The 12,679-nt window shown below is 51.7% G+C and overlaps 1 protein-coding gene across 4 annotated transcripts in view; it reads left to right on the plus strand.

Annotated features, from left to right (window-relative positions):
* Window positions 1-12,679, plus strand: part of PTPRU (protein tyrosine phosphatase receptor type U) — a 41,971-nt gene that overhangs the window by 15,668 nt on the left and 13,624 nt on the right. For 2 of the 4 annotated variants that reach the window (XM_085518485.1, XM_015883639.2), the window contains exons 9-19: window positions 2,561-2,670; window positions 2,973-3,174; window positions 3,530-3,632; window positions 3,727-4,000; window positions 5,483-5,519; window positions 6,277-6,415; window positions 8,562-8,591; window positions 9,011-9,168; window positions 10,759-10,949; window positions 12,128-12,200; window positions 12,336-12,412. In XM_085518485.1, coding sequence (XP_085374611.1) covers window positions 2,561-2,670; window positions 2,973-3,174; window positions 3,530-3,632; window positions 3,727-4,000; window positions 5,483-5,519; window positions 6,277-6,415; window positions 8,562-8,591; window positions 9,011-9,168; window positions 10,759-10,949; window positions 12,128-12,200; window positions 12,336-12,412 — 1,394 coding nt within the window. The remainder of the gene's footprint in view (window positions 1-2,560; window positions 2,671-2,972; window positions 3,175-3,529; window positions 3,633-3,726; window positions 4,001-5,482; window positions 5,520-6,276; window positions 6,416-8,561; window positions 8,592-9,010; window positions 9,169-10,758; window positions 10,950-12,127; window positions 12,201-12,335; window positions 12,413-12,679) is intronic. The other 2 variants (XM_085518484.1, XM_015883640.3) reach the window with 1 other exon arrangement.

Below are 12,679 nucleotides of genomic sequence, written 5' to 3' on the forward strand. Positions count from 1 at the left end.
CATCTCAGCTTGTGCCCTCATTAATCCTGTATTGTGGAATTAAAGCCTAGCAGCAATAGCAACAATGATCAAAGCTTTGCACTTAGGTAACTCCTTTCATCTGCGGAGCTTGGGCTGATTAAGTTGGCTTTGCTGGGTTTCTTGGTGAGCACTGTGAACTGGAGGTCAGTGTGTTCCCAGCACAGCTTCGATCAGCTTCCCTGTGCTTTTCTCCCACTAACTTTGCCTTTGAGTTGCATATATGAGCTCTTCATGTAAAGCCAAACTGTTTGTCTTCCCCTGCTTTCTGAGACCCAGTGCTCTGTCCAGGCACCAAGAAAAGGTTCATACCCTTCATGCAAACCTGGCCTTGGTCTTTAGTCTTGTTTCAATCTAAATACTGAAAACAAAGTGATTTCTGCATGCATCCCATCAGCACGCTGTGTCCTTAGACCTGAGCCTGCTCAGCCACCAGCACCCAACTCTGTGCTCCTGAAGCCTTTTATATCTCTAATTGCTTCAGCTGTTTTCACTGTGCTGTGACTGCTGCAGCTGCTTTCTTATTGTATATTAATACAGTAGCTCCAGATGTTTTTTTTGCTATACTGTAATCACTCCAGATGCTTCTCACTGTACGTTGATTAAGCAGGGCTGGCTGCTTCCCCCTTGGACTGAACTTTGTACAGTGAGCTCTTTCCATCCCAGGAGGAATCGACATTTCTTTGGGTTTATAGATGCACTGCAAATGTTATAAGTGGGTTTGGCCCAGCTCGCCCTATTCAATTTATCTATGTTAGATATTCAGTTTATCTAAATTAGCTAATGACAGGGTGTGAAGCTCGGCTGCTGCAGCTCCTGCATTTCCACTGCCAGGGCAGTGTAGTGTCTCTGAAAGCTTGCAGAGGAGCAGCAGTGGGGCCTTGGCTGTGCTGAGAGCTCTGCAGCCACCTCACTGTGTGATGGGGATATTCCCACCTTATGCTCTCCATCTCCATGGGACTGGGGTGTTTCCTGCTGTTTTTTAAGCAACCAGACCTGATAGGGATGGGCTGAATCTTTCCCCCTCTGCATTCTATGGCTTGGTGATGATGATCTGAGTTAGCAGAGCTGGGCGACAAGTGGCCCCCCATGCAATTAAGAGGAGATGGTGAAGACTGAATAATAGAACCTTGGATTGTGTTTTATTTGAGTCTTTTGTGCTTTGTTTGCATCGTCTGTTTGTGCATCACTGGGGCTTCTCTTGGTAATTACAGGCCTGTCAGGCTCACTTCAGTGCCTGGCAAAATTATGGAGAAGATTATTGTGGGAGTTATTGAGAAACATCTGGAAAGCAGCACATCATTGGTCAGAGCCAACATGGGTTCATGGGAGGAAGGTCCTGGTTAATGAACTTAATCTACTTTTATGGCAAGGTCACACGCCTTGTTGACCAAGGAAGCAAATTGATGTAATCTGTGGTAGGGTTCTGCAGAGCTCCATTTTAGGGCTGCTGATTCCCTGGCTTTCCTTCCTTCCCTCACAGCAGAGCGATGTGTTGATGCTGCAGGGAGCCCCAGCTCTTTCTCTTGCTGAATGCAAGCCAGAATAAATAGGTGCAAATACAGGTATATGTGAGTGGCAGAGGGGTTTGCACACTGCTGGGATCTGCTGTCTCCAGCGCTAGTGGTCATCCTGGTGTGTGCACCAGCTTGTCCCTGTTGGTGTGCACACATCCTCATACAGTCGGAGCATTTCCCAAATCAGCAGAGAATGGTGTTGTAATTAGTGCCTACAATCACTGCAGAGCACACTGTCCTGTGCAGGAAGCCAGAAGCAGGCACAGAGCTTTGTCTTCTGTAAGGCCAAGGGAACTGATGAGAGGGATGCTCGCAGCCCTTGGCAATATGACCATGGTGGTCCTCATCCCACAGCACTGGGCCACATGGGGTGGTGGCTGTGCAACCTCTGCAGTGAGCAGTTGGCTGGGTTTGATCCTCTGTGCCTTATACTGAGTGCATCCCCCTGCCATGCCTGTGTGGTCATGGCATGTTTTGTATCCATAGGTGAGCACCCTGCATTTGTTTTGTAGGAGAAATACTTATTTATAGGTATACACATACCTGGACCCAAATAGCAGAGCTCAGCAAAGCTATGCTGAATGTAATACTCTCGGTGATATCTTGCCTGGATTGTGTCCCACCTGAGGGCTGTTCCCAAGGTAATAACTGCTAATGATGGTTCTCACTGTGCCTCCAGCATCCTGGTCCCACGTGAGCTATGCCGGTTTTCTGGTTTAAGTGGGTTTAATTGCTCCAGCAATTGCTTGCAGCAGATGCTGCTGCTTGGGAATAATGGTCTTGGCTGAACAATTGCCCATCCTGCCCTCCTTAACAACCCTCTTGGGTTGGGAGTGGGGGAAGGATGATAAAAGAAAACGAATATCAATCCTGACACCTTCTGCCCTGTTATTTGTAGCTGCTGGTGGTGGTGTTAGCTAAGTAGGGAGAGCTGGGGAATGGTGAGCCCTGTTGCTGATGGGGGAGGAAGGCTGCACTCAGAGCAAACCCCAGTGGAACTCATCCTAATCCTTTTCCTTTCTCAGTGCCTGGTGGCATCGCCTCGGAGTCACTCACCTTCACCCCTCTGGAGGACATGATCTTTCTGAAGTGGGAGGAACCCGTGGAGCCCAATGGCCTCATCACGCAGTACGAGGTACGTCCTGAGCCCTGGCACCTCTGCTACCCACAGGATGATCAGATTGCTGCAGGGAGGAAGGGAGCATGGTTCCAGCCCAGTGAAATCCTCCTGACTGCAGGGTTTCTCTGCTGGGTATCCCTGCTTTCAGTGCCAGCGCTGTTCTCCAGCAGCAGCTTTTCCAAACACATTGCACTTTACCCCAAAACACAAGCACAGGTATCAATAATCCACGTGGGTCCCTTCCAACTTGGGCTATTCTGTTCTGTGATGTTCCCCGTAGTCCTGCTCACTCATGATGCACTACCCTGTCCTTCCAGATCAGCTACCAAAGCATTGAGTCCTCTGACCCTGCAGTCAACGTGCCCGGCCCTCGACGCACTGTCTCCAAGCTGCGCAATGAGACTTACCATGTCTTCTCCAACCTTCATCCTGGCACCACCTACCTCTTCTCAGTGCGTGCTCGTACAGGCAAGGGCTTTGGCCAGACAGCACTCACTGAGATCACCACCAACATATCTGGTAGGTGCTGTTTAATCTGGCTCTGATTGCTTCTTTGCACAGGTCTAAGGGGATCCCCTCCTTCCTTTGGGGGTGTGTTGTCCTCAAGGTGATGTTTATGCCATGCCAGGGGTTGGGTGAGGTGCTATATTGTAAGCACACAGAGCCCATCTTAAGGCTGGAGTGTTTGGGTCCTGTCAAGGTTGCATTCAGTGCTGTCTGCTGGGCCTGTGACATTAAACCCCTCACTGCAACCCCCAGGTCCTCTCCAAAATACAATGCTTGCTCAAGACTTGAGGGAGTTTTGTATGTGCCTCAGTGTGGGCAGCCCTATACACACAGAACTGCTGCTCAGTCCCACATACTCTCTTTGCAGCTCCCACCTTTGACTATGGGGATATGCCATCACCACTGGGCGAGTCGGAGAGCACAATCACAGTGCTGCTGCGACCGGCACAGGGCCGGGGGGCTCCCATCAGGTAAACAAGGGCTGCAAGGGGCTGAGGGCATGGTGGGAAGGGCAAGGACATCCTTGCAAAGCTAACCTGTGTCTTGTACCTTCCACCCACCCAGTACCTACCAGGTCATTGTGGAGGAAGACCGACCAAAGAGGATCAAGCGGGAGCTGGGTGGGCAGGAGTGCTTCCCGGTGCCACTGACGTTTGATGATGCCATGTCTCGTGGCTCTGTGCACTATTTTGGGGCTGAGCTGCCTGCCAGCAGCCTCACCGAGGCCAAGCCCTTCACTGTAGGGGACAACCAGACCTACAGTGGCTACTGGAACCCACCACTGGAGCCCAAGAAGGCTTATCTCATCTACTTCCAGGCCATGAGCAACCTCAAAGGGGTGAGTAGCTGTGTAGCTCTCTGGGTCTCCTTGGGGATGCTGGTAGATCTAGTTTGCCACCAGCTGCATGGCATCTCAGGGGTCCTGGGAAGTGGGGCTTGCTTTGAGTCCTTCTGCTGGCTGCTCACCCTTGGAGCCCACACTGTCTTATCTGGGAGCTGCCACCCAGGGCCTTGGGGACATGTTGGGAGCACAGCTGGGTGCTCCCCATCCATCCTCCTCGCAGGCTGGGCATCCCCTGGGACATGTGAGCTCCCTGCCTGGGCCTGGCTGCTGAGGCTGGAGGGGTCCAACCTCAGCTCCTGCTGCTGTGGAACAGACCCACTTTCCCAGAGGGTAATCATTGGATAGAAAAGAACCATTTGGGAATGAAGAGCTGTCAACGTATTCCTGGGCCACCAGTTCCTTGGCTTAATGGCACCAACACCTGGATCCATCTGTCCTAAGCTCTGCTCTCTGTCTGGGCTGATTTCTTCCAAGGACCAGCAGGAGACTCTTACCATCCTCACGTGCTCCAGCAGACCCCTTTCCAGCTGGGTCATGAGCTGCCAAACACGAAGCAGTGGGACCATGGCAGCATCCTCATCTCAGCTCCTGCACAGATCCACGCATTGGCTGGCAGCTCGCTTTTTGCAGGCAGGGATGTGAATTTTGAATCCTTCTCCACTGGGATCTTTCACACCTCGCTGGGTTGTAATTAGAGCTGAGACAGGCTGCTGCATCTCGGCTCTGGCTCGCTCGGGCACTGCTGGATGATAACTGGTGCTTTACAGCCTTCCTGCTGGGAGCCAATGGGTTTGCCTTGGCTTCTGTCAGACACTGAGAGAAAGCTGCATCCCAGCTTGGGTTTGCCATGGCTCTCGGGCCAGCTGGACCACAAAGCAGGAGAAACCAGACCTGGAACACTCTGGGATTGCAGCGCTGTGCCAGCTGCCCCAAGCGCTTTGTGTGTGGGCAGATTTTGGTGTTGGGCTGCGTGGATGGAGCAGGTTTGCCAGCACTGGTGTCCCAAGGTGCTGGAGGAAGCTTAGAGAGAAGAACTGCAACAACAGTGGATTTTTTTCCCCACCAGAAATCAAACACATCAGAAGATGGAATATTTTAGCTGAACTACCAGCACAAATGCTAAGATTATTGGACAGCTGAGCTTGAAGTGATGATGGCAACATTAGCAGCACATGCAGAGCACCAGGGATGGAGTGTGAAGACTTTGCTGAATGACCTGGGATACTTTGGCTGCGATCTTTAGCTTAATGGTGACCTGCACATCCTCCAAGAGCTCGCTCAGGACCTTCTCTTTGCACACCGCTGAGCTTTATTGCCCTGATTAAACCAAAGGATGTTGGTGTAGGAGAGATTGTGGGGACAGATAATTCAACAGTGGGTGCTTCAAATCGATTGGAAACTCCTTCAATTTGAGGGCAAAAGCAAGCCAGGCTTGCATCCAGCCAGCTTCTGACTCCCCATCTCTTTCCTCTGCAGGAAACCCGGCTCAACTGTATCCGCATTGCTCGCAAAGGTAAGCTCCCTGCTCCTGGTAAACTCCTTGCTCATAGCAGCTATTCCAGCTAGATTTCTTCTGCTGTGGCTGCAGACCCGGAGTGCTGCCCTGAGATCAGGGAGTGAATGATGGTTCATTACAGTTCAGTCCCATAGTGCTGGGAGGAAGCGTGGTTGGTGCTTGCTTTCTTATGTGTCTAGTTTTTCCTCTGCTCTGTTGCTGTATTGTAGTGGTTGTTGTAGGATGAGGCTGGTTGTGTCCCAGGGATCAGGAGGCACAGAGGGATGTGCTTGAGGCACTGCGGATCTCCAGGCTGTGCAGAATAAAGTCCCTTTGTGTCTCAGATGGGATAAAACATGCAGAGCATCTCATGGGGAAAAATTACAGGGAAGAGACCTGGGTGTTGTGCTCTATGCTACAGCATCCTTTACATCCCCTGCATGTAATGGAGACAGCACAGTGCGTTACATAGAGTTCACATAACTGGATGCAGTGATATTTGTGAGTCCCTTCAAGCCCAGGATATTCTGTGATTCCATAATTCCACATGCAGGGTGCAGCATGTTTGTCCATGGTCTGAACATTGGCACAGAGTGTATGCATCCATTCTGGTGCCCAAAGGAGCACTTGTTTCTTACTTTCCCCTCCTTGTGTTTTCCCACCTGACACTGCCACTTAGTTTTACATCCATTGCTGTGTGGAAGGTGCCCAGCCCTGGCTGGGTGCTACAGGAGGGAGCTGAGCACTGAGCTTCTCATGCTTTCAACCCTGGCAGCTGCCTGCAAAGAGAGCAAACGGCCTCTGGAAGTGTCTCAGCACTCGGAGGAGATGGGGCTGATCCTGGGGATCTGTGCTGGTGGGCTCGTCGTCCTCATTATCCTGCTGGGAGCCATCATTGTCATCATTAGGAAAGGGTAAGGAGACCTGCATATCCATCTGTCTGTCCTCCCTGCTGTAACCAGTGGGGTGCATTGCTAACTGGAGGTGACTGGGAGCCCCACTGCTGTACTGGGTGGACTTCAGATCCTCCTCCCAGCCAAACTGATGTCGGTAGTCGGGATCTGTGAGATTTCTTCACTTGCTTCCCCTGCCACATCCAACCCATACCTGTCAGATAGGGGCTGACATTCACCCTGTCTGGGTAGTAGGGAAATGCTGAGCTTCCATGGGCTGAAGGTGTGGTGACCCTGGGAACCAATGTACAAAGTCCTGGGACACTCCTTCACCCTTGAGACTGTGCACCTTCAGTCCACAGTCACTCTCCTCTGTGTTTTCTGGTCTGTTACTGCTTTGTGCAGCCCTGTTAGTTCTGTGTGGGCCAAAATGCTGCTGCATGGGGGATGCTGGGGCAGTGCTGAGCCTCACTGGCCCCATCCCTGTCCCTCTGCTCAAGGACGATGGGAGCAGCCCCATCCCCTGGGCAGGGGGAGATGCAGGTGCCTGCACAAGGTATGGATGCTCAGCCATCCCCACTCTGCCTGGACTCATTTTAATGCAGAAATACCTCTTGTTTTAGTAAAACGAGCAGTTACATGCTGAGCTCTTACAGCTTTTCTGGCTCTAAATGAAACATTCCGATTCATTTGTGTGCTGGAGGGGAGCTTTCCCAACACTCACCCCTTGGGGACCCCAAACTCCTCTGCTTTCCCATGGTAGGGGGGGGGGGTCCCTTTGCTCTGTGATTAGGGATGGGACTGTGGCCATGCAGCTGTTATTGGGGAAGCTCAGCAGGATGGGAGGGAGGAGGATGAGGGCTTTCTGGGACACTCAACCCCAGGAGCACTGGGGACGCAGCCATTGCTTTTTGCTAACGCGCAGCACCCTGGAAAGTGGCCTTTTACTGCAGGGGGCCCAAGGCAGCACTGAGCCGAGGGGGGCATTAAAAGCAGGGCTGGAATGGCTGGGGAAAAAAGGGCAGCAATTAAATGCTGTCCTTGTGCAGAGCTTGGGAGCGATGGGAGGAAAGTATGCTAATGGCCAGGGGGAGCGAAACAACCACAGCCCGTGCAGATCTGCACATCTCTTTATGGCTTTGTTCGCCTTGAAGGATTCACTCTGGTTTGTGCCAGCTTGAAAGCAAAGCTGTGGTGTGGTCCCATCACCACTGCAGCACTGTGAGGTGTGCAGGATTGGCTCCTCGCCTCCCTGTGCACGTAGTGCTGGGCTTGTTCTGGATGGAGCTGGTGGTGCTGATGCATTTGAAGCCCTTTTGGTTCTTATGAGTGGTGCTGTTGGCCCAGCAGGGAGAAAACCTCTTTGCTTTCCATTGCCCTTTTGCTTTGGTGTCCCAGCGTGAACTGGCAGAAGGGGCCACAAATTAGACCCAGTGTCTGAGGATACAAACATGGAGCTGTTGGAAGCTGGGATTAGCTCATCAATCTCCTCTGGAGTGTTTTGCTGTTGGAAAATGCTGATGTGGTGGAATGGAAATGTGCCCCCAGAATCCACTCGTCTGTAATGAGTGGTGACAGCCGGCATAGGCGACCCTGGCCCCATGTTCCCTCATAGGGAAAAGCAGCCCCACCTCCCTGGGACAGCCTGAATTCTCAGCACGTTCACTGTTTAGTCTCAGGAAACATGAAATATCCCCTGGGCACCTCTCTGACCATGGGAGCCTCAGGAGCCGGTGCTCAGGCTGTGCTGCCAAGATGCCTGGACTGCTATGGATGCAGCCAGGGTTCTGTCTGATGTGCTTGATTTTTCTGAGCACGGAGCTGGGCTGAAGTCCCTGGTGCTTTGTACGACAGCTCAGGGCTCCTCAGCAATAACTCATTGGTGTTAGGACGCGTGCAGCCCATTACCTGCTCTCCAAGGCTTGCTGCTAGAGACAGGGAGGAGCTGCCCTCAGCTTTCATCCCATGACTTGAGGCAGTGCAGAAGGAGGGTGGCTCGTGTGGGTGGGCTGAGAGGATGGGGACCCTTCTGAGATGCTCGTGGTGTGCGGGTGCCTGCCTTTCTGTGCTCTCCTTCCCTGCACGCTGCCCTAGAGCCCCACTTTCTCCATCAAAGAAAAGCTGCTTGTGCAATTTGTGCCATTCTCTTTGTTTGCACGCTTGCCAGGAGGAACTACTATTCTTACTCCTATTACCCGTAAGTAATTGTCATTCTCTCTCTCTCCTCCTTCCCTCCTGCCCCCCTTGCTCTGCTGCTCTCCACTCCAACAAGTCCTTTTCTCTGTCAAGTACATCTTAAGGGCCTCTTTGGCTTGGGAAAATAATGCTTCTGAGCTCATTAGGACGGAAGGCAGTGTAAGCAGAAAGGGTCAGACACCCAGCATGGCTGTGCTCCTGCTGAGGTGGCCAATTCTACTTGAATTCAGGATTTTGGCAGCATTTTGCAGTGTCTTTTCCCCACTCATGTGAGGTCCCTCAGGTGGTGTGGGCTCAGGGCTGGTCCTGCCCGGGGGAAATAAGCTGCCTTGTGGCCCCAAATATACCAAACCTTGGGGAGCTGGTCTGGGGTCTGTCAGTGCTGCTGGTTCATTGCTGTCCTATTGCATCTCTCTGCAGCAAACCTGTCAACATGACCAAAGCAACAATTAATTACCGCCACGAGAAGACACACATGATGAGTGCCATCGACCGGAGCTTCACGGACCAGAGCACCCTGCAGGAGGATGAGAGGCTGGGGCTGTCCTTCATGGACACCCACAACTACAGTAACCGTGGTAAGGATGGGGAGCTGCAGCATTGCCATTGCTTTAAGTGTCAGAGCAGCTGTATGCCCCGCTTGGCCCTTTGGCTCTGACCACAGCTGTGCACGGCTGTGGGGTTTGGAGGGTTAAAGAGCTACAGCCTTCCTATCAGAGGGAGACTGATAACTGAACACCCACTGGAGTATGCGACTCGGCACTGATTTAGTTGTAAAATAACTCGTTCAGTGCCTCAGTTTCAAACATATGCTAATAACATCTGTTACAGTAACTCCAAGATGCTGCTTTACACACAGCTCTTCTCCACCGATGCTGGATTAATATGATTCCTGGCATTGTCTCGCAGACAGTAGAAGCCCAGAGGGCAAACTTTGCCTCCTTTTAATACATCTGTATAAGCGTATTATTTTTCAGTTACTGTCCTACTGGGGCTCCTCGAAACACTCATAGCCAGGCTGGTTTGTACTGAGATTTTTCTCCATCTTGGAGCTAGAATAGCCAGCCATGCTGTGTTTCTTATGGGAGTGGGGCTGTAGAACTGAATCTTGCTCCCACCTGGGCTGGTGCTGTTGTCCTGCTCTGCTGCTCCCTGCCCCTCTGCTGGTCCTTGCTTCAGTTTTCTTGCATTTAAACAAAGCCAGGATCACTTCTCATAAAGGGTCCTCAGTGTGGGTGACCGTGCAGATCCCAGCCTGCATGGACCTGCTGGCACACTGCAACACCCGCAGTTCTTTTCCTATTAAACTTGTTGGAGAAAGGCTCTGTATGGGCTGCATGAGGAGCCAGAGCTGCCAGCACAAGTGAGAGGCTGATCCTTGCATTAGAGCAGACCCCCCTCTCCCCCCCCAAAAAAAAAGGCCTGGCAGCTCTGAGCAAGCCAGCATAGGTGGCTTTATAAGTGTTGTTAGGGAAACCACATCCAGGGCTGCACTGACACAGCAGAGCTGCTTGCTGGCACTGTGAGATCTGCAGCAGCCACCTCCTTGGTAGCAGTGAGGAACATCAGTTCTCGTGCAAACCCAAATTTCAGGATCATGTATGCTGGCCGTGCAGCAGCCCTGTGGGGTGAACATAGGTGAGCTGTGCCAGTAATTATATGGCGCTGACATAAGCTGGGTAAAACACTGCGTAAGCTCATGCATTAACCCACAGCAAGTCCCATTTGTGTCAGTGCTAGAAGTAAGAGGATGGTATCCAGCAGTGAGGAAAATTAACCATTAGGCTGGGCTGGGGACTTTGGCAAGGCAGTTCTTTGAGTCAGGACTTGAAGTGAATATTTATGCATGTGGCTCGTACTGGTCTGGATGGGAGGTAAGTGCTTGAATCAATGAGAAATAAGCAGCGAGCCCTCTTAAGATCTTGCCTACTGGTTTCTAAGAGTTGTGCTGTGGTCCTAAGAGGCTGTAATGGCCCTTGTGGGCTTTGGGTTGCAGGAACAGCTGCAGAGAGTATGGTGGGGTCTGGACTACCTTTGTCACTCTGAGAGAGACCAGTGGTGGGGCATCCCCAACAGACCTTCCTTGTCCTTGCTCTGTGAGTGAGTGGGGCAGACATGGGAGTAGTGCCTCAGACCCTGATTATCTCCTTATCCCTCCTGGTTTGCAGGTGACCAGCGCAGCAGTGTGGTCAATGAGTCCAGCAGCCTGCTGGGGGGGTCTCCCCGCCGCCAATGTGGTCGCAAAGGGTCCCCATATCACACTGGGCAGCTGCACCCTGCCGTACGTGTGGCTGACCTCCTCCAGCACATCAACCAGATGAAGACAGCAGAAGGCTATGGCTTCAAGCAGGAGTACGAGGTGAGAGCGTTGTGTGCTGTGTTTTGACGAGGGTACGTGGTAGGATGGATGAGGACCCCAGGATGTGGCAAGGTGGTGTACAGGACTCTTGTGCAATAGGATGATGTGGAGCTACAATGATCTGGAAGGAGGGAGCTGGAGATCACAGCTCTCTGAGCTCCCCAGGTCCTTAGGTATCAGCACAGGAGGTGTTCCTGCTTTTTCTGGCTGAGTCTCGCTTGAGTTTTCAGCTGCTCTCTATTTAACCAGCAGTTGAAAAGCAAGATGAGCTGAAGCAACTCTGCCAGCCTTGCAGTAGGTCACCCAGCATCTTCTGCTGGTGCTGGGGGGCTCCTTGCTTAGGTCCTACTGACCACTTCCTCCATCTCCAATGGAGATGTATTGGTGAGCATGGACACAACCTGAAGATAAGCAGTTTCTCTGCAAGCTGGCAGCTCCCAGGGCCATGCAGAGGCTGCAGGAGGGGCCATCCCTGCCCTTCTAGGGAAGGCACATCATCCCTGAGGGTCACCACTTGCATTGTGCCCTTTCCATCCCATTGGGCTGCAGCTCTTGTAACAGAGTGCAGAATTCTGCACAGCTCTGCTGCAATGCACACGGCCGTGCTGATTTCCCAGCTTCTCGGTGTCCCACAGTTCTAGTGATTGAAATTTCCCAGTGAAATTACTGTTTAATGTTCAGTTGTTTCAAGTGCAGGAGCTTTTTTTTCTTTCCTCCCCCTTTTTCATGTATTGGACAAACCAGGGCTGGCTATAATCATTAGTGCTCCTTGAAAAGCTGCTGTATGTTCTTGGAACCTAGTCATTTGAAAGCACTCAGATATTATGGGAGGGGAGAAAACATGTAATTTCCTTCCACTTTCCTCCTCTTACGCCAATCTATGAATGTTACTGTTATTACATGCAAACCTGTTCTGTGCTGGGGAGAGAAGGGTCTGGGGAGATTTAAATAATAATAAAAAAAAAAAAAAAAGAGAGAGAAAAAACAAACTAGGAGGAAAAAAACAAACCAAGCAATATGTAATCTGCTGGAAAATAGGGCATTCTGTGGATGCAACAGAGATGCTGGCAGAACTGCTATGGAATCAAGGCTTCTGCCCTGATCCCTGGGAGGGTTTTGGAGGTAGGGGTGTCCCCAGAGCCCTGTCCTCGAGCTGTGACAGCTGTCTCTCCTTGCAGAGCTTCTTTGAAGGCTGGGATGCTTCAAAGAAGAAAGACAAGACCAAAGGGAGACAGGATCATGTGTCGACGTGTAAGTGCTTGTAGCAAAGGCTTGGATACCCTGAACAGCAGCAGAAAGCTCCTTGCTTAGCAGGGGTTGGGGCCTGAGAGCTCCCATTGGGCTACAGCACTGGAGGAAACATCACCTTCTCCTCTTACCTTTCAGATGACCGCCACCGTGTGAAGCTCCATCCACTGCTGGGTGATCCCAACTCGGATTACATCAACGCCAACTACATTGATGTAAGCAGGGACACATCTGTGGGGCTGAGCTTCCTGAGGGCATCAGGGTCTGTTCCCTGGAGGGAGCTCAGGAAGATCACACCACGTGTCCCTGAAGAGTCCTCCTGCTTTATGTCCATCAGCAATTTGTGCTTGTTTCTGTTGCTGTCCCCTGCAGCTGTGTCTGTCTTTCATCCTCCTGTCTGTCTCTGCTTTCTCATTCCCTTTTCCATGCTTTCTGCATGGCTCCAGGAACTGCTGTCCTCTGTAAGTCAGAGTATGCAGAGG

The sequence above is a fragment of the Coturnix japonica genome, chromosome 17, assembly GCF_054131305.1.
Source record: "Coturnix japonica strain WE chromosome 17, WE-NBRP24, whole genome shotgun sequence".
Lineage (NCBI taxonomy): Eukaryota > Metazoa > Chordata > Aves > Galliformes > Phasianidae > Coturnix > Coturnix japonica.